Source organism: Sander vitreus, chromosome 13, assembly GCF_031162955.1.
Source record: "Sander vitreus isolate 19-12246 chromosome 13, sanVit1, whole genome shotgun sequence".
In the NCBI taxonomy this organism is placed as follows: Eukaryota; Metazoa; Chordata; class Actinopteri; order Perciformes; family Percidae; genus Sander; species Sander vitreus.
Window position 1 is genome coordinate 23,875,842 of NC_135867.1, and position 26,235 is coordinate 23,902,076.

Below are 26,235 nucleotides of genomic sequence, written 5' to 3' on the forward strand. Positions count from 1 at the left end.
AAAGGGCTGTTACTGCTTTAACAACCTCACCTGAGCCCCCAAAAATACTTTATTGCTTTAACAACCTCACCTGAACTCCTAAAATACTTCATCTGTGCCTGTACCTCTATCCATTGCAGTGGTCCGCAGAATTAATATCCTTTCAATACCAAAAAGGGGGACTTCTTTAAGAGGACACAGGACTCTGTAGACAGGAGAGTTTCTATATTAGTCTCACACACTAACAGGATTTTACAAAACTCTTTCTGGAAGTCCTCAAGTATCAAGGTACATCAGTGCTTGACTTTATTTCCTAATCCAATCAGTATCTTCAGGGAAATTGAATTTCTTGAGGGAAATTAAACATTTACATCCTTACCTCTCTTTTTATGTTCCAGCAAATTCTCAGTGGTATGGAAGCCCATTGTTGCCAAAAAAGAAAAGAAATTTGATGAAAGTTGGTTGTGATAACACATTGAAATACACATGAGGGTTTTTATTTTTATTATGACTTTTAATCATGACTTACTTCATCTTTCAGGTAGGCTAACTGTGGATTTCCACTGGATGCGGAACGTCTGCGGACAGGCTCTCCGGCGTCCGGCAAAAATAGAAGCTCTGCGTATCTGCTCCGGAGGGCTGCGGATCGCCGGAGCTGGGACGGAGTAGGGACGCAGACGTTCCGCAGTCAGTGGAAATACACACACTGACTTTAATGGAAACCTAATGACTCCGTCGACGTTCCGGAGCCGTTCCGCAGCCGTTACGCATCCAGTGGAAATTGCCGGTTAGGTAGTCGATGTTTTTGCTTTATCTTAGTTTTTACCTTTTAGCATTTTTTCCCCAGGTTTTTCTGTCAATAAAAAAAATTAGCATCCATACCTTTACAATCATCAATCACTGTTAACATTTCACCTGGACACCTTTTTTAAAAATGTATTTTTCACCTTTTTAAGCGTATTCTGTCAAATCCTGTTTAGAAACCACTGGCAAAACATTTGTATATACATAGTTATGCGTGTGAGCTTCAGCCCCAATTCTGTTCACCTCTCTTACTTTGAGGCATTAGGTCAGTTTAGACATTTCAAACATGATTTGCTGTTTAATTGCTCCGACACATCTGAGCCAAAATCCAGCACAGCTGACCTGTCGTATATATATATTATGGCTGAGCCCTTTGCACAAAATCATATGCAGGGGTTAAAGGCACTACTTTACCAGATGTTTAGATATCTGGCTTTCAAAACTGACTTTGCAGCCCACACAAATACTCTCCCTCACCTCCTCCTGTGTGTTACAGTAAATTTCAGTCCTTCCAGAAAAATGCGGAGTTTTTTTGTGATTGTTGCGGGCAAAAATCCTTGATTATGCGGCACGTTTTCTCAAAAAATGCGTTGGAATATGCGGGATATTTATGCAATTTTATGCGATGAAATTGCGGGAACTTGCAAAAATTGCGGTTTCATCACGGCTTCACCGCGCGGTTTGCAGCTTTTCGATGATGTTCACGTCGCGTAATTACGTCACTTCATAACGTTCCCATGGCAACAGGGGAAAATGGCTGCTCTTGTGTGAAGTAAACGCAACATTTTTCAACTTTCTGCTAAGATATATGTGACTTTTTTGCAACGAAAATGGGGGGGATTATGAAATCATTCAAGCCCCTCATATTTTCCAGGCGGGAAACGGCAATTTATGCGGCAAAAGTGCGATGTATTTGAAAAAATGCGGCCCCGCATAAATATGCAGACTTTGGCTGATTATGCATTGAATTATGCGATCACATAATCGCGTTTTTCTGGAGGGACTGAAATTTAGCTTTCACCTTTTCACTAGATGTTGCTGTTGGATCTCAGCTCTGATCAGATATCTTACTCATCCATTGTGATAATTTATGTCAGTTACAGGTTGCTGTGCAGTTAAAGGAGAACACCTGCTATTTTAAGAGTTTAGTATTGTTCACGGGGCAACTGAGCATCATAAAAAAAAGATATGGTACTGTTTTTTTGTTTGTTTTTTTGTGATCAATTTTTTATTGGCACCTTCAGACATACATAACAAATTCCACAACGTGTGACAGGTAATAGCAGATGGTGCACAGAACAGAGAAACACAAATTGAACAAGAAGAAAAACCCTCTCCCGCACCCCACCCTCTGCGGTCTCGAGGAAAACAAAACAAACAAACAAACAAACAGAAACCACTCCTTGCCTAATCACTCTCCTCTACTTCTTGTGGGGTTGAGGTATGGTAATGTTTTCTGAAGGTACTGTTGTTCACATGAAGGACATTCAGATTACGAAAGAACAAGTATTTGTCCTGCAGTAAACACCAGGCATGTGCATTCAAGGAAAAAAGAAGAAAAAAAATCACATCAAGATGCTGACAGCTTTCACCCTCCGTTTTAAGTTAATGACCTTCCATATTGACAAAGTCCAAACATGAGAAGACAACGCAGTCCGTTGATATGCAAAGTGATTTTTGAATGAACACAATACTGACCTCAAGTCATCACACAGACCCACAACAAAGCTCTGAGACTTTCTAACAGTGTCTAGTCTGTTCTTTTGTAAACATAAACCAAGCTAAACAAAACAGAGAACACACACAGAAAACATATTTTCTTACCCAGTGCAGCTGGTTTCGATCACCCGGGCAATCAAAATAAAACAAACTATCAGATGAAATTGAGGCAGCGCTCACAGTCATGCTGCCCTGCAGGGGGCCCGTCCTGAGCCTTTTGGGAGTGAGGTTTCAGGCAAACCCCCACAATAAAAGAAGCTGTGGTAAAGATTGACCTCCTAGCTCCTAGACTGAGGACCTAGTGGGAATTTCATCCGCAATCATTTTCACTTTTACTAAATTATGGTGGAGATCAATATGGTTTAACCGTTCAACGCCGTTCTCTTTTATAAAAAAAAAAAACCTCATCACTATTTACGTCATGCTGCAGTTAGGACGCCCTGCTGATTGCTTTCACATCAGCTGTATTGGAGGGAAGCAGCAGGAAGGGCTTGCTGAAGATTAAATGTATTTAATTTGCACTTCCAACAGGCTTTCCCGTTTACCCCATCATCATTATGAGTAATCATACCCTTAGATTTGGAAAACAACTGACTTAAAGAGGGGAACTGTTTCCCCCATATCATTATAAAAAATCCTACAGATGACTTGTTTTATGACTTTTGGAGTTTCATTGTTCAGCAAGTCATCTGATGTTAATTGATATGACTGTGTCCTATCTGTACTGAATTAAGTTTTTAAAGTCCCCCTTCACTCAAAAATGCATTTTGCTCATTGTTACTTTACTCTGGGTTTTATCTTCACTCAGTGGCGAGTTTAGACCCTTTTTAGGGGGTCTTTAGAAGCCACACATAGGCTTTTTGACTTATTGTTGAAAGTAATTTAAAAATATGAATTAAGATATTGCTGGGGGGGGGGGGAATTCATTTCAAAATTGCCTCTGTACAACATTGGGATTAACATATTTTCAATGTATATAAGTGTCTAAATCTCTATGCAGCACATTTTAAAAAAAATCTTACAAAATATGTAAGGCATGGATTTCTAGTTTTTTACAGTCAAAACACATTTTCTTTCCTTGATTAAACCCTTTACATTTTTTTACTGTGTAGTGAGAAATGCCTATCAACGTATCGTTTTAGCTGTACTTCTTATATAGGCGTCATCTTTTTTAAGCTCTTTTCATGTTTTATTTTGATGTTATATGAATAATGCAACTTATTTTGAGTGAGGAAAATATGTTTTTTTATTAGAGAGCAGCTGACTCAATTATATTGTATATGAATCATTCCCCTTCCATTATTATTATTATTGCAAGTTTTCACTTTACTATGTGTTTATGTCTCTAAGCCAACCTGAGCCGAGTAGTGCCGGCGGCCGACACTAGAGGCTTGTTCTGCCCGGTTCTTGTTTTGGTTAGCTGGATGTTAGCCCATGCTTTCTGCTGCCGCCGGTTGTAACGGTGATGGCTCTCCCATAAGGCGGGGGAGCAGGACTGTGTTTTGTGACTGAACACCGAGTGAAGTGCAGTGGCCATGGCCGGGGTTTTCGACATCGATTTGGATCAACCGGATGAGAATGTCTCTGACGACGAACTTGAGGACGGGGTGAGTTAATGTTAACGTTGAGGCTAATACCACCGCTGTTAGCCAGTTAGCTATCTAGCACTTAACAACTCCAAGGCCTGCGTAGCTAACATCAGTGCCCAGTGAACAGTTATCCGACATGTCCTGTCCTACTTAACCCCTTTCCCGCGGAATCTGGTAGTATCCCATTAAACAGTCACTCCACTGCATTGAAAGACATTTCCATTGCATTTTCTCAATTTAATGTGATGGCCGAGCACATTTCCGTTTTATCACCGACACCGGCCGGTAAAGCTCATCAGTGTTGACTGTGGACAAGTTGGTGTTCCTGTTAACCGTATTTTGTTATGTTAACGTGACCACCGCTGCGTTAACGTTAGTGAAGCCACAAACGCCACCATGTCAATAATGTGTTGTCGGAGAAAAAATGAAAAACGACGCCAGGAAACGGTCATAACGAAAGCCGAATACAAAGGAAAGTTGCTACATGTTACTGGGCTGCTAGCTAACTCATGTCCGACAATGGAGTTATAAATAAAGCGGTTTGCATCGGCATTCGTCTGTTGTAGGGGTGTACATTAACATCACCGTGTAGGTTAATTAGTGACATGACTGAAACATGTACGGTTTGGCAATGTTAATAAGTGGGATATAAATAAACTCGCAGTGAAATGGAGATAGGTCTGGCTAACTAGCTACAGTAAAACTGACCAACAACAGGCTGAATCCGACCGGTGCTAGCGGGACTGTAGCTAAAAGCACTGTTTGCACCACACTAACTTAACGTGAAGTTAGTAGCTAAATTAGCGTTGTTATCAGATACTACTTTGGTCATAGATTTATGACCTATAAGTTACAGACATGGGCTTTTTTTTTTTAAATGATGTTGCTAGTTAATGTAGCTAGTTAATAAAGTGTGTTTATTTAACCAGCCTGGTAATTAGTTACTTGCCTGATTACTTAAAATGAATTAACTAATTTTAGGCTAAAATGTTTGGCTGTAAAATAAAGTAATTAACACTCGTAGTAAAACAATGTAATGTTCATAATATATCTATAAATAAGCTCAGGTTGGCTGGTAAGTAACAATCCTTCGCATTCCTGTATGCTGAGATTTTCTATCCGGTGCCTCCTTGTTTTCAGGTCCAGCTCGGTGAATACATGGACCAGTGCAGTGGATTTGAATTGTAAGTACAAGCAAAACTGTAATGCACTGGGTCCCGAAAGGGGTAACAAAGTTTAATGTGACTATATGTAACGATTTTTTTCACCGCAAGATGGTACAATGACTTTACAATGCGTGATGTGGTTATATGTCAGTAGCCGACATTACGTCCTCCTTCCATTTAGCGCGGACGTTTTATTCCTTTTAGTCCGGATTTGTGTTGGCCTACTATTTTCTTTTCCCTTGTACTAGAGTGCGGATCGGGCCGCATTTTTTGTCCGAGCCCGGCCCGCGTCCGACAGAGCAGTAACCGAACCCGGCCCGAGCCCGACAGGCATTAAGATATTTATGTCCGAGCCGACCCAAGCCCGACACAGTTAAAATATCATTTTCGACCCGAACATCACTTTTAAATATCTGTCTGAACCCGGCCGTCCGATGGGCTCGGTTCGGGTATCCATCCTCTACCTTGTACCCCTGTAGTTGTGTAAAGGGTCCTTGGGTCTCATGAAATGCGATTTATTAAATAAGTTATTATTATTATGTTGGTTGCTACAACAAACTAAAGCAACACTATGTATCTTTTCCCGCTTCGGTCCCCCTACAGGTTGGAAGCGGAAATGTCCATTACATTACATTGTCCAGTTCATTCGAACTACAGATCTGCTACCCGATCTGGCAAACTAGCATAATGTAATGTAATGGACAATTCCGTTTCCAACCTGTAGGGGGACCGAAGCGGGAAAAGTTACATAGTGTTGCTTTAATGCTTTGGCTCTTGACACAGTGACACCTGGTTTAGCTTAGCTAAGTTACCGTATGCAACACTTTAAATGCAACGATGCATCTGTAACATATTCTCTTATTGTAAATGAATGATTTTCTGTCTGAGTAAAATATTCATCGCGACTATATGACCTCCCCGTAACGCTAACTCCTAGACCTTTACGACAGCAGGTGTGGTAGAAAGACTAGCGCTTTTCTCCAAAGGGGCTGCTGAAATCAACACAAACTGAAAGTTACATATTAGCCACTTTAAGTGCTTTGATAGCTTTTGTGGTAATGCCTTTTTTAAATAAATCTAGCTACAGTAAAATGTAACCATACACCAAACCATAAGAAATTAGAGATGGGTGACAGCTTAAAAGGGAAAACTACAGAAGGTGTGTTGGACCATCACAAGCCTCCAGAATAGCTTCAGTGCTCATTGCCATAGTCTGTGAAGCTCTACTGGAGAGATGAACAGCATTCTTCTTAGGGCTGGGCAATATATCGATATGAGACTAGATAACGTCTTAGATTTTGAATATCATAACATGAAATAAGTGTTGTCTTTTCCTGGTTTTATAGGCTGCAATTAGGTAAAGGGATGACATTTTCTGAACTGTTCTAGCAGTTCTATTATTTGCCCTTATCCACATAGTCAATACATCCACATTACTGATGATTATTTATCCAAAATCTCATTGTGAATATATTTTGTGAAAGCACCAATTGTCAACCCAATATCGATATCAAGGTATTTGGTCAAAAAATATTGTGATATTTGATTTTCTCCTTATCGCCTAGCTCTAATTCTACTCTTCAGATATTCCATCTTTTGGTGCTGGAGAGTGATGTGTAACAGTGGTCTAAGGTCTCCCATAGGTTTTCAATTGACATTGACTGTGAAAGCCATAACATGTGATTCACAATATTTTCATTAAAATCCTTCAGTGACCCCTCATGCCCTGTAGGAGAGCATCTGCATTTTTCTCCACTAATTTCTTAGGGTTTTTCTTTTATCGGTCACTCATCCATATTAGTTATATAATCTTGGATAGGGTATTTTAAGGCAGAAATAATGAAATTGGGAGTCACTGCACTATTGTGGATCTATATTTAGGCCCATATGTTTGTAACTCATATTGTTAATGTTGCTGTTTGTCTTTGAAATTGTAAACACTATGCTGAGTGACTGTTTCAAATGTGATTTTTTTTTTTTTTTGCCAGTAACATGGATGACTGTGAGAAGTTTGAAATTTCAGAGAACATCGTGAACAAGGGAACAGAGCAGATCAGGCCTGAATGCTTTGAGCTGCTAAAAGTTTTGGGGAAAGGTGGATATGGAAAGGTAAGGCATCTAATTATCTGTGATGAAAATCTTCAAACTTATGAATTTGACTCCCTCCATTTTCCTTTATGATGTAACATGACTTGACATTTGGATTTTGAAGGGTGGAACCGTGTATTCTATAAGCAGGTTTTTTTTTTAAACCAAAGCATTGAGTGCAGAGCTGTATAGCTGGGTGTTTAATTCTCAGTGGGCTCTGTGTGTGACCCTTGTCATTTCATTCAGTGTTAATAAAAATATTAGACTATGTCCTGAAAAATTAGTTTTTAAAAGTGTGGAAAATATCGTTTGTTTTTTTGGCTTGGGCCCTGCCATCACGTGGGTTTATGGGGGAGGACATTGCAATTATCTTGAAATTCCAGTGAGTGGGGACTTTTTTTAACAAAGTTTCAGGAAATTGAGTTTTGCATGCTAGAAATCTCAGCTTTTGCTTTAGACAATCTTTTCAATCCCCAGAGATATATTTCAGTGTCTTTTGCACCTTTTAAATGTAAGATCTGGCGTCCCAGAACCATCTCCTCCATTATCCACATCAACATAATGCAGAACTGTAATCACCTCCACCCCTGTATCTAATTGTAAAGCCATTGAGATGAGGAAATCTGTCTTGTTATGGTTATATTTTGGTGTCAACAATGTTATTTTGGTATTATCAACCCATAGAGCTCTGGGAAGTTTCTGATGTTCTCATTTCTAAACCTGACAATGAAAGTGCACAACAGTTATTTTGGAAACACTTTTCACTTAGCAAGCAGACACATGACTTATTCTTTCTTGAAGTGGTTTTGTGTATGATGACTAAGAAGTCATTTTCTACAGCTTGAGAACTTCTCAGCATTACAAAGTTACTATACTTTGTCATTTGTTTTGATATTCTTGTGTAGTTACAGTATATGTTTATGGCACAGATTCCAAGTTCCTTGGCCTTTGAACTTAGAGCAAATAGTCTTTCAAGAATAATGTGGGTAAACTGATGCCGGAAACACAGACATTGGCTCATGCAAAATCAGAATCGGAGCAGTCCCTGGTCGCACTTTAGTCATTTTTACACATGAAGACCTGATTAATTACTTGCTTAGTTGAATGAATACACATCATGCACAATAGCAGCTTCTGAACTTAATGTCAGTGCTAAAACAAAATGCATTTTTGTTTGTTGAGACATAGAAGAAAACATCTGGTCTACACAGCCAAAGGAATCGTTACACTTGTATCTGCAGGTCTTGGAAAGTCTTCCAAATTATTGAATTCAGTTTCCTTACAAAAGCCACTTAAATATTTTCTCTTGCCAGCCATAGGCAGTAATGTCAGTAAATGTAAAATGTTTTTTTTTATCCTGAGCGTGCTGTTGGGTGGTGGTGATGATGATGATTATGATGTAAAATTTTATTTTTAGGTGTTTCAAGTTCGGAAGGTATCAGGTGCCACCTCTGGGAAGATATTTGCTATGAAAGTTTTGAAGAAGGTGAGTGAATCTGCCTGTGAAGATTTGGCTTACGGTTTTAATATTCAGTGAGAAATATCTCATTGATTAGATATTAAAGTGCTCATATTATGCTTTTTGGCTTTTTCCCTTTCCTTTATTGTGTTATATATCTTGTTTGTGCACGTAATAATAGGTTTACAAAGTGAAAAAGCCCAAAGTCCACCCCAAAGGGACTTACCATCTCCAACAGAAACATGGCATCATGACTTTGCGTGAACATACACGGCACTTTCCTAAAGCCAAATGGCGTGTTATCTGTACGCAGTTTGAGCTATCCACGTGTATGTCTACGCTGTATACAGCGGATGTAAACATACATACCACGTGGCGTGTTATCGCCAGAACGTGCCGTGCTATCGTGAGAACAACGTCACACACGTGTTTAAAAAAAGGTTGGGTTTAGGGAAAGAACATTGGGAAAGGCTTTAGTAACACTAAAAAACAGCAAAAGCACTATGGTGACTAACTTTGCACTCTTAGGAAAACAATATACGGTTGGGTTTAGGAAAAGAACATTGGGGAAGGCTTTAAACGGTTGATAAACGCCACACGCGGGACGCGATCCCAGCTCTCCTAGGTGAAGTCCTAGTGTTTTACCCATCCGCCACCCCATCCAACGTCCCTCCTTTCATACTACTCGCTACAGCAATAACTCACATGGAATGTAGGTCAATGGAGGCCAAACGGCGTTGATAAACACGTTAAACAACAATTATGCGTCTTGATAACACGCAAAAATGGCATACAAATTGGCGTGTCAAACATACGCCACTTAGTGAGATCAGTCTGCCAACAGACAACACTGTTCACAAACTGCTCCAAACAGCTCTATTGTAGTCCAGCCTTTACTTCAGAGACGAACGTGCGTCACTTTGTAACACACGTTAGCTTCCTTACCTAGCTACTGAGCATGTGCGACTCCCAACAAAGATGTAACAGAAGTGAGATGTCTCACTCTGTAGCTAAAACAGAGAGCTCAACACACAGGGTGAAAAGATGAGCTGCAGCAATGTGCAGTACAACACAAATATGGTGTTTTTTGAAAACGAAACCACATAAACCTATTCTGATATAACCTCTAAATACATTTTATGAACCTGAAAATGAGCATAATATGAGCACTCTTAAGTTCTTCAATCACCCAGTAAAGGTGGGTCTAGCTCCCCCTAGTGTACATACAGAGTAGTGTAGTGTGAGAGGAATAGCATCTGCATTATCTAATCCATATGTAAGCAAACACAACTAACCTATATCTATGGGGAATTAGCACATTACATACTCAGTTAACTCCCAGGCTTAATGCAGCTTAACTGTGTATAGTGTTTCACATGTACTTTTCTGGTGACACGCTGGTGCATTCAGCTATGAGGCCAGAAGTTAAGGGCAGACCACCCAAAATAATAGCAGCAGGCTTTTTCCCATGAAACCTCAGATCTGCTGCTTCTGTTCAGCTTGGCCTCCTCTCTGCAGCTGACACAGAGCTGGTGCCAGACTTTGCTTGAAAAGCCAGCTCTATTCCCCGAAGCTTGAGGTTTCGGTTAATGACTTGACTGTGGCTACCAACCTGGTGTTGTGATTCTTGCTCTGCCTCTGCAGATAATGTTAAAGCTTTGACACTGGCTAATGCCAAAGCTAATGGGGTTAAAGTTATTGCCTGAGTAGTTTCACACTCTGACTCTCTGTGCTTTTCTTTTGTCCCTCTCCAGGCCATGATTGTGCGTAATGCAAAGGACACGGCACACACTAAAGCTGAGAGGAGCATTCTGGAGGAGGTAAAGCATCCTTTCATCGTGGACCTCATCTATGCCTTCCAGACGGGGGGGAAGTTGTACCTTATCCTGGAGTATCTGAGCGGTGAGCATAACACTCTTAATTGTCGTAAATGTTTTTGATCATTTAATGAGCTTGGGACACTGGATGGGCGTTTTTCTTTCAATAAAGTGAAAATGTCATTCTCCATTTCCACTGTGTATCAGTTTGACTGACTTTGTATGTTGTGAATGCAGGAGGGGAGCTGTTTATGCAACTGGAGAGAGAGGGCATCTTCATGGAAGACACAGCATGGTGAGTTAGTTTGTCCGTCACCTGTGAAGCCTTAACCACCTGGCCAGGGATAACGGTAGGCTTTAGCTTTCCTTGGACTCATTTCTGGTGATCAAAGGGAGTTTATCCCCAGAAATATAAAATAAAGATTAGATTTTTTTTGAAACTATCTTGTTTCAGGATGTTATACTTAAACTTGTCAAATCTTGTCATCCTCTTTTTCACTCCCTTCTTATGTTCGTACACATAATTTAAAGGCCACCCCCATTATTTACAATGTAAAACTATTTCCAAAAAGCAACAGTATGGGCATCTTAACAAACATCCAGTGTTTTGCCTGTTGTCTCATAGAGGTCTTTTCTTGCTGACTCATGATGTACAACAGGGTTTTTTTCCTACAAATTTTAAGTGGGAAGCATTTAGTTTTGTAAAAACAGGCAGATGTGTGACACTGTGTCTGAGGCCGTGTGCGGGTGACTTGGAACAGGGACAAAACACTTGCATTACCTGCTTTTCTGTTTTTATAAACACAGCCTGTAGATGAAAACAGTGATTACATGAACCAAGCTGCTGAACAAATAAGGGTGTGTAATACTCTGAGGATAACCTTAATGACATTGAGAATTGCACCTCAACTGCAGATCACTGAGGAGCATGTCGAAAATGTATAAATATACAGATTCAGTGATGGGTCAAAAACAGATTCACATGATGTCAATAAAAGTTTGCTGAATTTGGGACCTGCGTCTTGCTTCTTTTTTTTTTTTTTCTGTTGACAGTTTCTACCTGGCAGAGATCTCGATGGCGCTGGGTCACCTGCACCAGAAAGGCATCATCTATAGAGACCTGAAGCCTGAGAACATCATGCTCAACAACAACGGTACACAAACCTCAAGTGTCCCTCACAACAAAAGGCAGATTAGAAAATGCCAAGATACAGTCCTTTTCATATTACCTTAAGTTGCCAGACTAAATTCTTTCTCTGGGTAATCTGATACTTATCTATTGTGTAGTTTCTCTCTCATTTGGCTTTGGTTCTGTTTCCTTCTAGGACATGTGAAGTTGACAGACTTTGGTCTTTGCAAAGAGTCCATCCATGACGGAACGGTCACCCACACCTTCTGTGGCACTATCGAATACATGTATGTCACACAATCATGCAGATTTTGTAGATCCATTCTTGTAGACATATCATGCACATTCAGTCACATTTCCTACTTTGTAGTGCATCTGCTGCATCACCTTGGACATTCCCTCCTCCTTCCTCAGGGCTCCAGAGATCCTAATGAGGAGTGGACATAACCGAGCAGTGGACTGGTGGAGTTTGGGAGCTCTCATGTATGACATGCTGACAGGAGCAGTAAGTGCACACTACTAGTAGCATTGCTAAAGAACGTAAAACTGTAAAAAGGTAAATTCAGGTAGGAGGCATTTGTTACTATTGCTAACTGTTGTTTTCTGTTCTGCTTTTCATAGCCTCCATTCACGGGTGAAAACCGAAAGAAGACAATTGACAAAATCTTGAAATGCAAACTCAGCCTTCCACCTTACCTCACACAAGAAGCCAGGGACCTTCTGAAAAAGGTGAGCTGCAAAAGTCTTCCTTCTGCCTCATGCTTCATGGATGTGTTGTCTCTGCTGAAACATTTGGAGTGGTAGAAAAATAAGTCTCCAAACCTCCTCTTTCAGCTGCTTAAACGAAATGCCTCATTGCGACTCGGGGCTGGACCAGGAGATGCTGCTGAGGTCCAGGTAAATATATCCGTTGAAAGTAGAGTCACAAGTGTATGCATGCATCTGTAACTTAATACAATAACTCAGAAAATGAGAATGCTTCTTGGGAAACCCTGTAGTAGTCACAAAATATAAAAACCCTGCTGCTGTCTATTGTGTTTCCAAGGCCCACCCATTCTTCCGGCATACAAATTGGGATGACCTCTTCGCTCGCAAAGTAGAGCCTCCATTTAAACCATACCTGGTGAGTTTGTTTTTTGATGCAGCAACGTCCTCTGTGAGCCGTCTTATGTCCCTGCAAGTGGATTATCTGATTATCTGACCTGCTTCTTTTGGCAGCAATCGGCTGATGACGTGAGCCAGTTTGACTCCAAGTTCACCAGCCAGACTCCAGTGGACAGCCCCGACGACTCCACGCTCAGCGAGAGTGCCAATCAAGTCTTCCTGGTGGGTAACTAGTGCCATACCGCCCAGAAAACAGTGGACCTTTCTGCTTCTCTGTCTCAGTTTCTGGAGTACAGTGTTTGAATACAGAATTTGTCATAACTTGATAAGGAATAATCCATGATAAAAACCTACAAAAATAATGCATGACTCAGAGGTCCATAATAGATTATTTTGTTTGTGTCCACTTACAAGGTTAAAGTAGAATTATTGTTTATTTCTTTTGGACCAGTACTGACTTGTTGTCAGTCTTGGAGTGTGTCTCTTTACAATAATGCCCAGGAGTGTAATGTGTATGTATATCATAAAGTAAGAAAGTTGATCAGACATCAATATCAGTTATCAAAAAAGATAATCCATAGCATGGGGCCAATTTAGAGTCAAGTATTTTAAGTGTTTGACTCATGTTGAGTCTTTAAGACCTCATTTACAAATAGGCTTGCATAAGGACCTCATTTTGAGTCATTTTAATATTGAAATAAACTAAAGTTCTAGTGCTACACGGATAGTCCTGAAGATGACGTTGCCAAATTTTGGAGTGGGCATTGAAAGGAAAACTGTGGCATTGACTCTAGCCCTTTACCGTTTCTGTATTGTCTGCAAACAAACATACAAACGTAGGCCAGCTCTGGACATAATGTTTTTCATTTCCCTTTCAAAAAGTAGGTCTTACGAGAATCTGTTAATGCATCCCATCTGGTGTAGTCCTGTTGGTTTTCCTGGAAGCTTCACTCACTGTTCCACCACATTGCATGATATGGTTTACTCAGCGTCTCATTGCTCATCATCAGCTGTGGGTTGTTTTTGGAAAGATGGTCTTTGAAGAGGTGGACTCAGATCTCTGTTTTTTTGTCCCTTCACCCCCAGGGTTTCACATATGTAGCTCCATCTGTGCTTGAAAACGTCAAAGAGAAGTTCTCTTTCGAGCCAAAGGTGCGCTCACCACGGAAGTTCCCAGGAAGCCCAAGAACACCTGTGAGGTAACGGCAAGTTGTTTTTCTCTCTGGTCCCATTGAGGTACTTCTGTTATTTACAGATTTTGCCACGTATTATTGTATTATTACCACGTCGATTACACATTTGCTGTCCCGAGTAAATGTAGCCGGCTTGACCTCAGTAAAGCCATCATTAGAAGGATAAACGGTGAACGTTGGCTTGTCATGCAGATAAAGTAAATTGATAAACTTTTGTCTGAACGTCTGCTAACTATTTGAACAATGGTATGATCTATTGAAATCATTCCTCCATCATGTGCAGTTGTCTGGTTCCGGTTTTGACTGCAACATTAAAATATTACAAATGCAACAAATATAAAAAAAAACATTTTGGGGTGCATGTTTTGCTGTCCCTATTTTTCTATGTTAAGGCCAAGAATTGGTTGCTAATGGTAACCTGGCAACTGTTACTTTCGAGGCCCTGCATAGATAGGCCTATTTAATAGGCTATTTATTTTAGATCATTTTTTATTTACAGGTGTTGCAGCTGTACATTTTCAAACAGGGAAGAAATCCCTCTCTTTGCATTTTATTTTAAACACCTCACATCTCACATGTGGCTTTGACTTACCCCTGAACATTTAGACCACTTAGAAGAAACGTAGAAAATACTGAGATAGATATAGATATATATATCTCTCTCTCTCTCATGTATCACCATTTAGCCTAAAAATCCAGAGATATATTTTGGTCCATATCGGCCAGCCCTAATACAAATAGCAGCTGGTGCGTCACAGACAATAGCCTTTCACATCTTACTCTACCACAGTCCGTTGAAGTTTGTCGGAGGGGAATGCTGGCCGAGGGGACCCAGGCTGACGAGCAGCACTGCGGGGCAACCCATGGAGGTGTCCACAGTGGAGCAGATGGACACGAGCAGCAGCAGCGGCGCCTCTGAGGCCTCTGCACCACTTCCCATCAGGCACCCTTCGGGCATCAATGCAGGGTCCTACAAAAAGCAGACCTACCCTATGAACTGCAAGCGGCCCGCTCATCTACGAATGAACCTATGACGCTCGGCTCACCTACGAACATTAGGACTCTTCCAATTCCTCAGCCTTTTCCCTTTTGTTGTTTCGTTTCAAAGAGACTTGTAGATTTTATTTTATTTTTTATTGACTGACACTGTCGGTGCAGATCACCAGCTCTTCCAGCAGCGCCTTCCCATTCCTCCTGACTCAGCCCGGCCTCCTCAGCCTGATGTAAATAATCATCAGTAGAAGTACAGTAGATGTGTAGTCAGTCGGACGAGTTGTGTGAGAGACGTGACTTGCTTGTTGGCTGGCTAATGCCTGCTGACGAAGTGGGCTGAGGCAGTTTCAGTATCGTATGATTTACTGGTGCTCTTTTATGCTCAAATCTGCACGTTAGTTTTTAGTGTTAACGACTAGTTGCCTCCATCACAGTGAGAGAATTTGGTTACAAAGGGCATTTATTTCTCCTTCAACATGCCCGACTTTGTTTTTGTTTGACAGTTATTTGGTGATAAGAACTTGCAGGTTGCATTGTCGGGTAGAATTATTGAACAATTCCACAATGAACACAGTATTCCTTTTATGTTTGAGGAAAACATTGCCTTTGCCACCGTAGCATGTGGTTAGGAGTAGGTGAAGCACGACTTATGGAAAAGCAGCTATAAAAAGATAGAAGTGAACGCCGTGGACATAGACTATAGGGGGATAAACCTTGACTTAAATGAGTGGACCATCTCCCAATTCCTGTTTGAGATGTATGGCCTGTTTGTGTGATGTGAAGCTGCTATAAGAGCCTCTGGAGTCAAGCCATTCGAAACCTCTCGTCCTAAAACTGACCACGCTGTCGGATGCAGATTCCCATGAGGCTAACTGAATATTAGCTTCAGTTTGAATGGCTCCCTGATGTTTCTTGTTATCCTAATACTTGGTGTTTAATGAATTGACCAAAAGCACCGTTTCAATGAACCAAATGAGTTTTGCTGGTAAACAAACAAATCCCGGACAACAATGTTTTTGTAAGAACGGCAAGGTTTCAAGGGTCAAACATGTTCATAACGTCATATTTGATCAAACTGACTTTGTTTTCCACATTGATGCTCAAAGAGGCAGTTTTTAATGTGTTCCTTTAAGTTACTTTGCACATTTGTAACCAAGTGAAGCTAGCTTAATATAAGCTAATATTCTAATATTCTAATATGGATCAGTGCCAGGCTGAGCCCATTGGTTTTCTTCTTCTGCCATTCCGGTACAACAATTGTGTTTTAAGACCAGTCACTCCACTTACTTTTTGTTACAATATTTATTTAAAGTGCCATTGTGTTTCCCCTGCGTTGTTCACACTATGCAAACTATGTATTTATTATGTAGTATTATTTAGATAAAGTGGCAGAATGTGTGATCATTTGATTTGGCATTCTTGTAAGAGACTTATTTTGTCATAATAATAAGCATATACAGTATAATTTTGTTTCTGCAAAACATGTCTTACAACTTTCTTTGATGCATTTTTTTTATTCCAAAATTGAGGACCGTGACCTAAACGTCGTACAGTATTGATTGTGTGCAAACCAATGCAAAAAAAACCCAGGATGTTCATGTCTTCGCTGTCAGTGTGTCTGAGAAAGGTTGGGAGACTAAAAATGATTCTTTGTGCTCCTGTACTTGAGTATTCTCCACACTGAGAAGATTGAGAACCATCTTTTCAAGCTTACTTCCAAGTTGGAAACGCCATCTTTGAGTAGAATGGGTGTTTTAATCACTGGTGGGCATTAAATAACATTGTTTGTCACCCCTAAATCTGCCCCCTCAGATTGGGTATGTTAATATGTATCACGTACATAATTGAGTCAAAATAAAAAAAGAACTGGATCTAGTCTCTTAGCAGTGCCACTGTAACAGAATGGATAGTACAAAGCAAAGTGGCAAAATCTGTTAATTTTAGCGGTTTAGTCGGGCTATCTTGTGAAATTTTAAGGATTCATCACTTAATTTTAAGCAGGCTCTATTCAACCTCTGTACACCAGTCTAAATACTATTTAGACTTCAACGATTGTCGTAGACGGTTACTGTAAGATTCTCATTTTGTTACATAAACGAGTCAAACATTAAAATTGTAGATCTTTATTCAGAGACTTTATGCATCTAAATGGATAAAAATAACAGTGAAATGATTTTTGTACATATTAAAATAGATGCTTCTCCTTTGATTTTTATAAAAACGAGGTTATGTCACCTCCATAGAAAAATAATTTGTGTAAATCAATATCTCACAAGCTCTGTTGCATGCTTTTTATCAGACATGAAAAAAAAGTCACCTAAAGCTGAAAAGCCAAAGGCAAACTGTTTATCTTTTAGTGCAGAGGCTTCCTAAAAGCCTATGCAGTCTCATTCAAGCTCAAAGATGGTTAGCACTCCTGAGCCGAGGTATGCAGCTGCTCACCTCTACAAGTTTGTTACAAATCAGAAGTCGCTTCCACGAAATTAGAACACTGGATACAAGAGGGTTCATGTGTTGCATGTTTGTTTACACGTTTGATAAGAGGAAACCTCTGTTTAAACATATCTATACATACATGCATCTATCACTCTCTATACACTCTGCCATACTATATATATATATATATATATATCTCATATATATATATATATATATATATATATATATATATATATATATATGTATATATATATATATATATATATATGATGTTTTCTCCCATTTTCTATACAAGAAACTGGAAGTAGAATAATTTGCTGCTCCATGAGGAAAGTTTATATGAAGATAATTAAAAAAGTGAATAACAGCAACACAAAAGGAAACAAATTAAAATACAATAATCACTTTGGGACGTGAAAATAATCAACTTTCCGTTGTCTGTGAGAGTGACAGGTAGGGATGTACTGGTAAATAAGCCAGAAACGCATCTACTGTAGGTGCAAGTTGTGTGTCCTTACTGACCACAGCCCTTAACTCATTAATAAAACTGTAAAATATTACTTGTCAGTGGGGTTTGACAGCCACAGAAAATAACCTATTAAATACAAACTAATAACAATGCACCCCACCCAAAAGCCCACCACCTATACCCTAGCAATCAATAAATCTGCAAGTGTGAAGATGTGGCTCCATCCCTCCATTTGTAAACCTTCTCTGTGATCACGGTGCGACATAGAGGGCAGCTCTTCTCGCGGTTAAACCACAGAGCGATGCATTCATCACAGAATATGTGCTGCAAAGCAGAAAAACAACGGGACGTCAGCATGTCCTGTACTTACCAAACATGACTAGATCTACGTAACTGATGCACATTATAACGTTAAAGAAGAACATGGCTTATTATTACAGTAGCAAATAAGTGAGAAGGGTAGTGAAGAAAGAGAGAAATTTCCAGTAGTAAAACTGAAAATTCTGATTTAGGTTTTTCATTGTCACATTAGTTTTCTCTCTTAAGTAATACTGCTCCTGCTCCATGAATATAAAGTTGTGATCTAAAGCGCATGATTTCCTCAACTGCTGTGTACTGTGATCAAATTTGATAACATAATTGAAGAGGAGGGATGTGTAACAGATGCCTGAAGGACTCGTAGTGCACACTTGTGTGGTTTTACCTGACAGAGTAGAACCCGAGGCTCCCTGTACTCTCCCTGACAGATGGGACAGATGTCTCCAGCCTCGCTGCACTGACTCCTAGTGGCTGCTGTGCCTGTATGCTGAGAAACAAAACAAACAAAAGAAAACACTTCAACATAGCCGGTTACTGGATGTGACCATGTACCATCTAATCAAGAAGTTGTTTACCACTGACCTCGCCTTTTACAAATATCCTCACAGTTTTCATGAAAGGCGTCCACTGTCCGTACAATCCTAAAAGCTGAAAGAGAGAAAAAGGACAACAAAGTTTGAAAACCCCACTTATTTTAACCATGAAAAGGACCCGTGTGTAGGATTTAGTGGCATCTAGTGCTGAGGTTGCAAATTGCAACCAACTAAATACTAGGGATGCCACGATGAGGACATTTGTCCACCAGTTAATAACTTGTGACAACACCAGTGTTACTGATTAAACCGGACATTTTACAAGACAGTAAAGTAAGAGTGCTTACTTTAATCTCTAGACTCGGTGTGGAGAGGCTGCCGGAGCTGATTGTGACCACTCTAGACAAATGTTACCACCTTCAAAGTTCATAGATTGCCTCATTAATGTTATCAGGTTCCCTATAAGCATTGGGTTTAAATATAAATAGTTTAACAACAAAATAACAGAAATATTGCCAAATAGGCACCTTTGCCTTAGCAGACACTTTTCAGTTTATATAATTGTAGCGTCCGTCGTCTGACTAAGTATTTACAAATTATGTTTAAAAAAAAAAAGATGAACTTGGGTGCTGATAAGCGAAAATTAACGTTTTATTTCTATAACCCCAAAAAGCAAGCTCTGTGGAAGAGGACCTGCTCCCTGTGTAGATATGAACAGTTCATTCTAAACTCAGGAAACCGCAACCATTCTTAGTTCCAGGTGATTTTACACTTATAAAAACCTAATTGTGAATATTATATTCCATTTCTGCCAATACACCCCCTCTAAACCCTTTGATAATACAAAGATCTATTGCTGGTTAGTTTGACTGTTCACACCTTCAGTATGAGGTAGAGCAGAGCCAGCAGGACCCCCAGTGTGAGTCCGGGGGTGCCGTCCACCTCCTCGTATGTGACCAGGTAGCGGAACCACAGTGGAACAGGAGCCGTGGCCTGGTGTACCTGACCCAGCTCCTCCGTCAGCATCACCCAACGTCCCTGGAGACATAAGCACGCAAAAGAAGAAATACTGAACCAGCATTGTCAAGACATGACATCAATATGGTTTTCTTAACCAACAACTCCACACTCACCTGGGTTCTGTAGGTCACCAGTGACGATGGCAGCAGCAGAATAAGGCACTTAATCCCCATAAAGAGAAACTTTATTATGAAGTTGGTGATGCCGACAACCCACAGAACCTCCCAGAAACCCAGCGGCTCAATGCTTGGGCTGAGGAAGATGAGGCTGGAAGGAGGTTGACATTCAGGTTAAATGGCATGTTCATTTTGACGCTACCCACATTTAGCTGTTTACTAAACTACAGTAGGTGGACGATACGGACGTACAATATCGATTTGACTCTTCTGTTTGTACCAGTAAAGAATGTGTTTTGATGTGAATGAGGTTCTGCTGGATGAAAGAGCTGTAGTCAAGTCACCCAAAGTATAAAGAAATCACAACAGGGTGTTCTGGCTGCTTAAACTCACAATCCACAGACTAACTAAGATTATACTCCAAGAAAAGGTAATTGGTTGAAGGAAATAGCCACATAATCTTGTTCTTTTGGGTTATTAATGTGAAATGATGCATTCACACTTACCAATGGTGAAGCGTCTCAGTGAGAAAGGTGTAGTAAAGCAGCAGGGTGGAAGAGATAAGGAACAGTAGCAGCCAAACACACTGCAGCTTCGACTGACGATCCTGAGGGAACACGCAGGCAAAAACATGGTTTGGGAATCTATGAAATGCATAAGGAATCAACAAATGCTTTCTGTTCTTGACTTACCTGAAGAAACACTTGACTTTGAAGGTTTTTATTCACATATAGAAACGTTGTGAAGAGGCCAACGCCAACTGCAAGACCTGGTAAATGGAGAGAAAGCGTATAAGTTGTGTTGTGTCCACAGTTGCAATAATGGTGTTTGCTTAGCTCGTACTCACCCAGAGCATGTTGGATGACCAGTTTAGCACACAGTAGGACAATGAAAGGAAGACTCTTCTGGAGCCAGCGGAAGAGACAGCGAAGCTCAGACATGGAGCTGCTGGGTTCTCCAGAGTCCAGATCAGAGTCAGGCGGGTCAAGCTCAGGCTCCGTATTCGAGTGGTACAGCACCCGATTCTGTGCATGTGGCTGGGAATGAGAGTGGCTGTGGGAATTGACTCTGGACCTCCTGGATGATGCTCCTCCACTGCACTCCCCAGGATTGCTGGTCATGGTTACCCGCACCTCGTTGCTCTCAGGCTTAGCAGCAGCAGCAGCAGCAGCAGGGGCTGGTGTCCTGGTAAGCTCTGGTTGCAGAGTAAGGGATAAACCATTTCCTGCATGAGCACCCCGCTCACTTGAATTAGGCTGCATTACAGTAGGAGACTCCCTCAGTTTCAGTGCTCTTCTGGAATCACTCCTTTGACATGAAAGACAGCCCTTTATAGCCTCAGTCACAATGTGCCCGGCATCTACTGTGTTTACAGCTACATTAACAAGTTGTAAAACGAATGGAAGTTGCACATGTGTTCATCTAAGATACAGACTGAATAGCACTATGTTTTATTGCAGGACTTTGCATTCGTCTTTGACTAGAGGATTCCCAGCAAGCAAACAAAACAACGATGTCACTATTTCATTATTATTTGACTAAGTTCAAGTGTCTAAGTGACAATATATTAACCTTTTGATCGTGTTTCAGGTAAGCACGGAGCCCCTGCTCCGTCCGGGACTTACGGGGCTCCGTAGAAAAGAAACCTGGATAAGCTGAGTTCACACCACTAGCTAGCTATATGGTGGCTGTGTGGATCTGACGTCGTTAGAGACGCATATGAATGTATAGTAAATTGTCTTGCTCCCACAAGATAAACAATGCAGGCTAATTAAGGTAAGCTGGACTATACGTCGGTTACGTCAGTTATTTTCAGGCAATCAATCCAAAATAGTATAGTGACAGACAGATGATCAAAACAGCTGACCCGTTTCCTACACAGCGAACTGGGCTAGCATTAGCAGCTAACAGATGTTCTCTATCGTACCAGACTGGCGGTGGTAACGGCTTCAGCTCACCTGTCATTCTGCACCCGGAGTTTCATGGTAAGCTATTGGTCCCCATCTAATACAATGTCCAAGTCGCCAAACGAAAGTAAACCAAAAACAAAACTAAGCCGTCATGTTTCAGGCTAAGCTGTGGTTGTTATCAGACATCTTTACGTTGTTTACGACAGCAGACGTCGCAAATTTCTTCTGTTGGAGTTTTACGGCGTGTCGGATGTAAAATGTGGCAATGCCTCCACCTACTCGAATGTTTTCAAATGACCCTCGACAGATTATAATAATTAGGAAGGTTAACACAATTTTGTGTGTCACTGTTGACTGTAGTATACAATACTGCTACACATCATCATAAACCTGTTATTATTACTACTGCTACTAATTATAGTTGTAGTAATATTAGTAATATTGTTAATATCACATCCATTTTATTGTTTGTCGATTGTATTATACAGCTTTAATCATAATCATTAGCTGGGCTATATATTCAAATATTTTACTTTTATTAATCATAACAATACACTTTATTATTTTTGCTGCTGCAGGCCTGTATCTTCCCTATTGTTCTTATACTTTTTTCTTTTTTGTCTCTTTAATGGTATTGGGGAAAATTCCCTCTCTACATGCATCACATGTTTATTCTCCCTTCTTTTCATTTCACTTCCATCATGGCACAGGGGATTACTAGTGCAGTAAACTTAGTTGTGCTCATATATTTCTATTGTGGCTTGACCTTTACAAATGGCTTCACATCTTCAGGTAGGCTAGGCTGGGATGCTGAGAACTAAGTCTGTTAATGAACCAGGCGACGCAGGTTCGCTTCCACTCTGTGTTCTTCATTATCTGCTGGCTGTCTTTACACTCCAGGAGTCATCACTTGCTCACCAGACAGTAGAACTCTTTCCTCTGGGTACTGGCATCTTGTCTTTCCGTGGAGCCACCTGCACCTCCATCTGTACTCAGTCAGAGGAGGAAAATTGAGCAAGGAGCCTTATAACTTCAGGTTTAGGGTCATGTTCTTTATCCAATGCAGTGTTTCCCACAGGTTTGTGAGAACCTAGAGAATTTACTTGTGGTGGTGGGTGGCACAGGATGTGACGGCGCAGCGCGTGATGGCTGGGTTCAGTAATAAACTAGTCAAACGAAGGTTTATGAACTATTTTTTTTAAACCAATGACTAAATAACTAACAGATAATTTAGAAATAAATAATTATTTACATATTAAACAAATTAGACTAAAAGATGATACCGATACAGATGAAAATATTGCAACACTATGCTGCATCTGACACAATTTCAGGGTGGTTATTAGGGCTGCACGACATGAGGAAAATATGCAATATGCCATAAATGTGTAAAATCTTTAAAATCAATTTTTTTTAAAGAGACAAAAATCTTCATTTGAGGGTAATATTGTAAAATAATTGTATGATTGTTGTGCTGGCTGTGGCTGTCACCTTGCTAGGGAAAAATGTAAAAAAAAAAATAATCACGTGTCTTATTTTTTTATCATACATTTTTATTTTTTACATACAGAACAGAAACACCAATTAAACAAGAACAAAAACCCTCTTCCACCCCCCACCCTCTGCGGTCTCGAGGAAAACAAAACAACACAGAACAAACAGGAATCACACCTTGCCTAGTCACTCTCTTATTCTTGTCATGCTGAGGTCATTAGGACTGATACCTGTGCTGCTGCGTTTCTCCATAGGTCTATAGTCGATGACTTAGCTTTGTTAATCCTTGCTGTAGAGAGCTCATGCATAACTATGTCTAAAAGATACGCCAACCACTGTTTTATACAAAGCGAGTGTGGAGGGAGCCAGCGTTGAGCCATCATTTTCTTGGTTGCGGTTGAGCCGGCTAGCCAAATTTTCTTCTGTCTCCCAAGCAGGTGTAATTTAAAGTCGTCATTGGGTCAGAAGGAATTCAACATCCTATCACATCAGATATTATTAATGTTGTTTTATTCCAGAACTCATGCACCTGTTCACACTCCCAGACCATGTACAGGAAAGTTCCAGTTTGTTCAGGTTGACAGAACGTGCAATAGGGAGTGGGAATGACTTTAGAGACGCATCTCTTCTGAGGAGTCCATGTTTCTTTTTTATGACTGTAACATCTTCCAAGCTAAAATGTTAAATATTTAATTATTTATGGTTCTAGCTTCTCAAATATGAAGATTGTATGCTTTTCTTTGTCATTTATTGTCATAAACTTAATATCTTTCGGTTTTAGAAAAATAAAAGTCATGGGAAAAATACCAACATGATATAAAAGACTTTTGCAAGAGTGCATTTTGTTTCTTAATAAATAAATGTAACACACAAAGTTATTGAGAAAATGTTAATGAAATAATAATGAATTGTAATCATTTCTTCAATTATTTAACAAATTGTTGGTTCATTTAAATATTTTACACACTTTTATAGAAAAAAATCCAACAGCTAGAAGTGTTTTTCTGCGGTGTCTGACACACACAAGTCTCTCACCACGTCCTCTTTACTGACTCTCTGTTCAACTGATTTATTTCTTTGCTTTATTTGATATATCTATATATTAAACTAGACTTACTATTCATATACCATAATATTATATACATTGATATTCAATGTTACACTGCTCTACTATACAAAGGGTTAACCCTCCCAGGTCTAAGCCATTTTTCCCCATCTTTGGTACGCCTGGTCTCCTTGTTTAATAATGCTTGTGTAACCTCAACCCTGTTATGCACAATCAAGTTATAAACACCTGGGCTATCAGGATATATGCTGCAGGGATGTCACATACATATATAATTTTTATATGACTATAAAGACAAAAGAAAAGACGAAATGGAAATGAAATCCCACAGAGAACATGAAAAACTAAACATTTTGGCTTTTGAAAATTGTTCTCCCAAGTCTTGGCAATCAGAGGGAAACAAAAAGAAACTAGTTTCCCATAAAAGTCCATACACTTTTATCCAAAAAGTAGTTGTGTCATCTCTAATTAATTTTCTGTCAGCTATCATACATCTGTAGGCCAAATCACACTCATTTTAGCCTCCATGGGTCCTCCTGGCCTCTCTGTGTCTATTTCCAAATACACTGAATACAAGTCCCTCCCGACATATTGCCACATTCAGCTGACAAACTGCATGTGATTGGTCCATCGACCCATCAGTCAGCGCCATCTTGGCTCATGCCTGAAGCGAGCCAAGAGTGGCTGCAGCCTGGAGACCTTCCGTCTCATGCCTGGGCGTGTCCAATTCAGAGGGTCAGAATATGAAATCGCAAATTATTTTCTAGATTAAGTCACGGTTAAGTTAGTGAGCGTGATGCAATTAATTGAAAGCCGTTTAAACTCTTAAATTAAGGATAGCCATACATAGCCTATAGTTGGCAGATTTTTGGATGTTAATGTTATATCCCTGATGTTAACATATATTGTTTATTTGATGAAACCTGCGATGACTTTACAAGTTTTTTTTATTAATGTTTTATTTGCAAATTCACAACAATAATACAAGGTCAGGCATAACATAAAAACCTATGCCAAGTGAAAAAATATAGCTCAACAATGAAGCCACCCACATAATACTAAAATGAATACACTTTTACAATTATAACATATGAGACCACAGAAGAGTAGGCTACAATAAAAATGTTTTCATGCCTCCCATTAGAAGGGGATCTGATATTATCTAAAATGTAGATAAGAGGAGGTTAACCAATATTTTATTATAAGCTAGATCTTTTTTTTCTTCTATAATTTCGAAAGCTGCATTTATGGATATGAAATTTGGCAAGAAGAAAAATTTGGATTAATATAAAATATTGGTTAACCTCCTCCTTTCTGAAATCATAAAACATTTAAAACTGCATCAGCGTTTAACGTTGACGTTTGTTTAAGCCATATTACATGAGAGGGTTTCATTTTGAGGTCCGAAAGGCGCATTACTGAAGTGTAGGCCTCCTCAAGTGTAATATTGTGATTATACAACAACGGTTACCAACAAAATAAGTGATCAATCTGTATTCATATTGTGGAGCAATTCGCTCTTGAAATAAACTTAGCACAAAAAGTAAGGACATTTGTGTTTGGTAGATTATTTCTCTGTGGTAACAATGTTTTTTGGCAATAAATCTTATACCGTTGGAAAGCCTGTTTAGTTCCCTTTCAAACGGTGCCCCATTTGTAAGGAACATGCATTTGTGGGATGAGCAGCAGTGCTGAGTATGTGGGTTGCGCCCCCACGAAAAATTTGCCAAATCTTCTCTGCCAATGCCAAACAGCTTATTCTGCCATTGACTCGTTTGGTGTTTGGTGGATTGGATGATTGAAGTTTGAAGAAATAAGACATATTGGCAA

The 26,235-nt window shown here is 39.9% G+C and overlaps 2 protein-coding genes across 3 annotated transcripts; one reads left to right on the forward strand and one right to left on the reverse strand.

Moving 5' to 3' along the window:
• The first annotated feature begins 3,879 nt into the window (after positions 1 to 3,879).
• On the forward strand, positions 3,880 to 17,600 carry rps6kb1a (ribosomal protein S6 kinase b, polypeptide 1a). Its single transcript, XM_078265700.1, has 15 exons — positions 3,880 to 4,109; positions 5,232 to 5,275; positions 7,246 to 7,366; positions 8,763 to 8,831; positions 10,559 to 10,706; positions 10,859 to 10,916; positions 11,675 to 11,775; positions 11,947 to 12,037; positions 12,165 to 12,255; positions 12,372 to 12,479; positions 12,585 to 12,647; positions 12,796 to 12,873; positions 12,969 to 13,076; positions 13,941 to 14,053; positions 14,838 to 17,600. Exons 1-15 carry the CDS (start codon positions 4,038 to 4,040, stop codon positions 15,079 to 15,081), a joined length of 1,509 nt encoding a protein of 502 aa, XP_078121826.1. The 5' UTR covers positions 3,880 to 4,037; the 3' UTR covers positions 15,082 to 17,600.
• A 137-nt stretch (positions 17,601 to 17,737) lies between these two features.
• On the reverse strand, positions 17,738 to 22,069 carry rnft1 (ring finger protein, transmembrane 1). 2 transcript variants are annotated; one of them, XM_078266454.1, is made up of 9 exons: positions 21,894 to 22,069; positions 20,783 to 21,243; positions 20,628 to 20,704; positions 20,442 to 20,542; positions 19,933 to 20,086; positions 19,679 to 19,837; positions 18,849 to 18,914; positions 18,652 to 18,753; positions 17,738 to 18,272 (listed from the first exon to the last, which is right to left on the reverse strand). In XM_078266454.1, exons 1-9 carry the CDS (start codon positions 21,917 to 21,919, stop codon positions 18,138 to 18,140), a joined length of 1,281 nt encoding a protein of 426 aa, XP_078122580.1. In that variant the 5' UTR covers positions 21,920 to 22,069; the 3' UTR covers positions 17,738 to 18,137. The 2 variants fall into 2 exon arrangements, with proteins under 2 accessions (XP_078122580.1, XP_078122582.1); XM_078266456.1 differs by having other exon boundaries at positions 17,739 to 18,272; positions 20,783 to 21,130.
• Between the last annotated feature and the right edge of the window lie 4,166 nt (positions 22,070 to 26,235).

Coding starts and splice junctions, on each gene's coding strand:
- rnft1 (XM_078266454.1), bottom strand. CDS start 21,919: ATGAAACTCCGGGTGCAGAATGACAG. Junction 20,543..20,627: donor AAAGTCAAGTGTTTCTTCAG/GTAAGTCAAGAA, acceptor GTGTTCCCTCAG/GATCGTCAGTCGAAGCTGCA. Junction 18,273..18,651: donor CTCGGGTTCTACTCTGTCAG/GTAAAACCACAC, acceptor TCTGCTTTGCAG/CACATATTCTGTGATGAATG.
- rps6kb1a (XM_078265700.1), top strand. CDS start 4,038: ATGGCCGGGGTTTTCGACATCGATTTGGATCAACCGGATGAGAATGTC. Junction 12,256..12,371: donor ATGACATGCTGACAGGAGCA/GTAAGTGCACAC, acceptor TGCTTTTCATAG/CCTCCATTCACGGGTGAAAA. Junction 14,054..14,837: donor AGCCCAAGAACACCTGTGAG/GTAACGGCAAGT, acceptor ACTCTACCACAG/TCCGTTGAAGTTTGTCGGAG.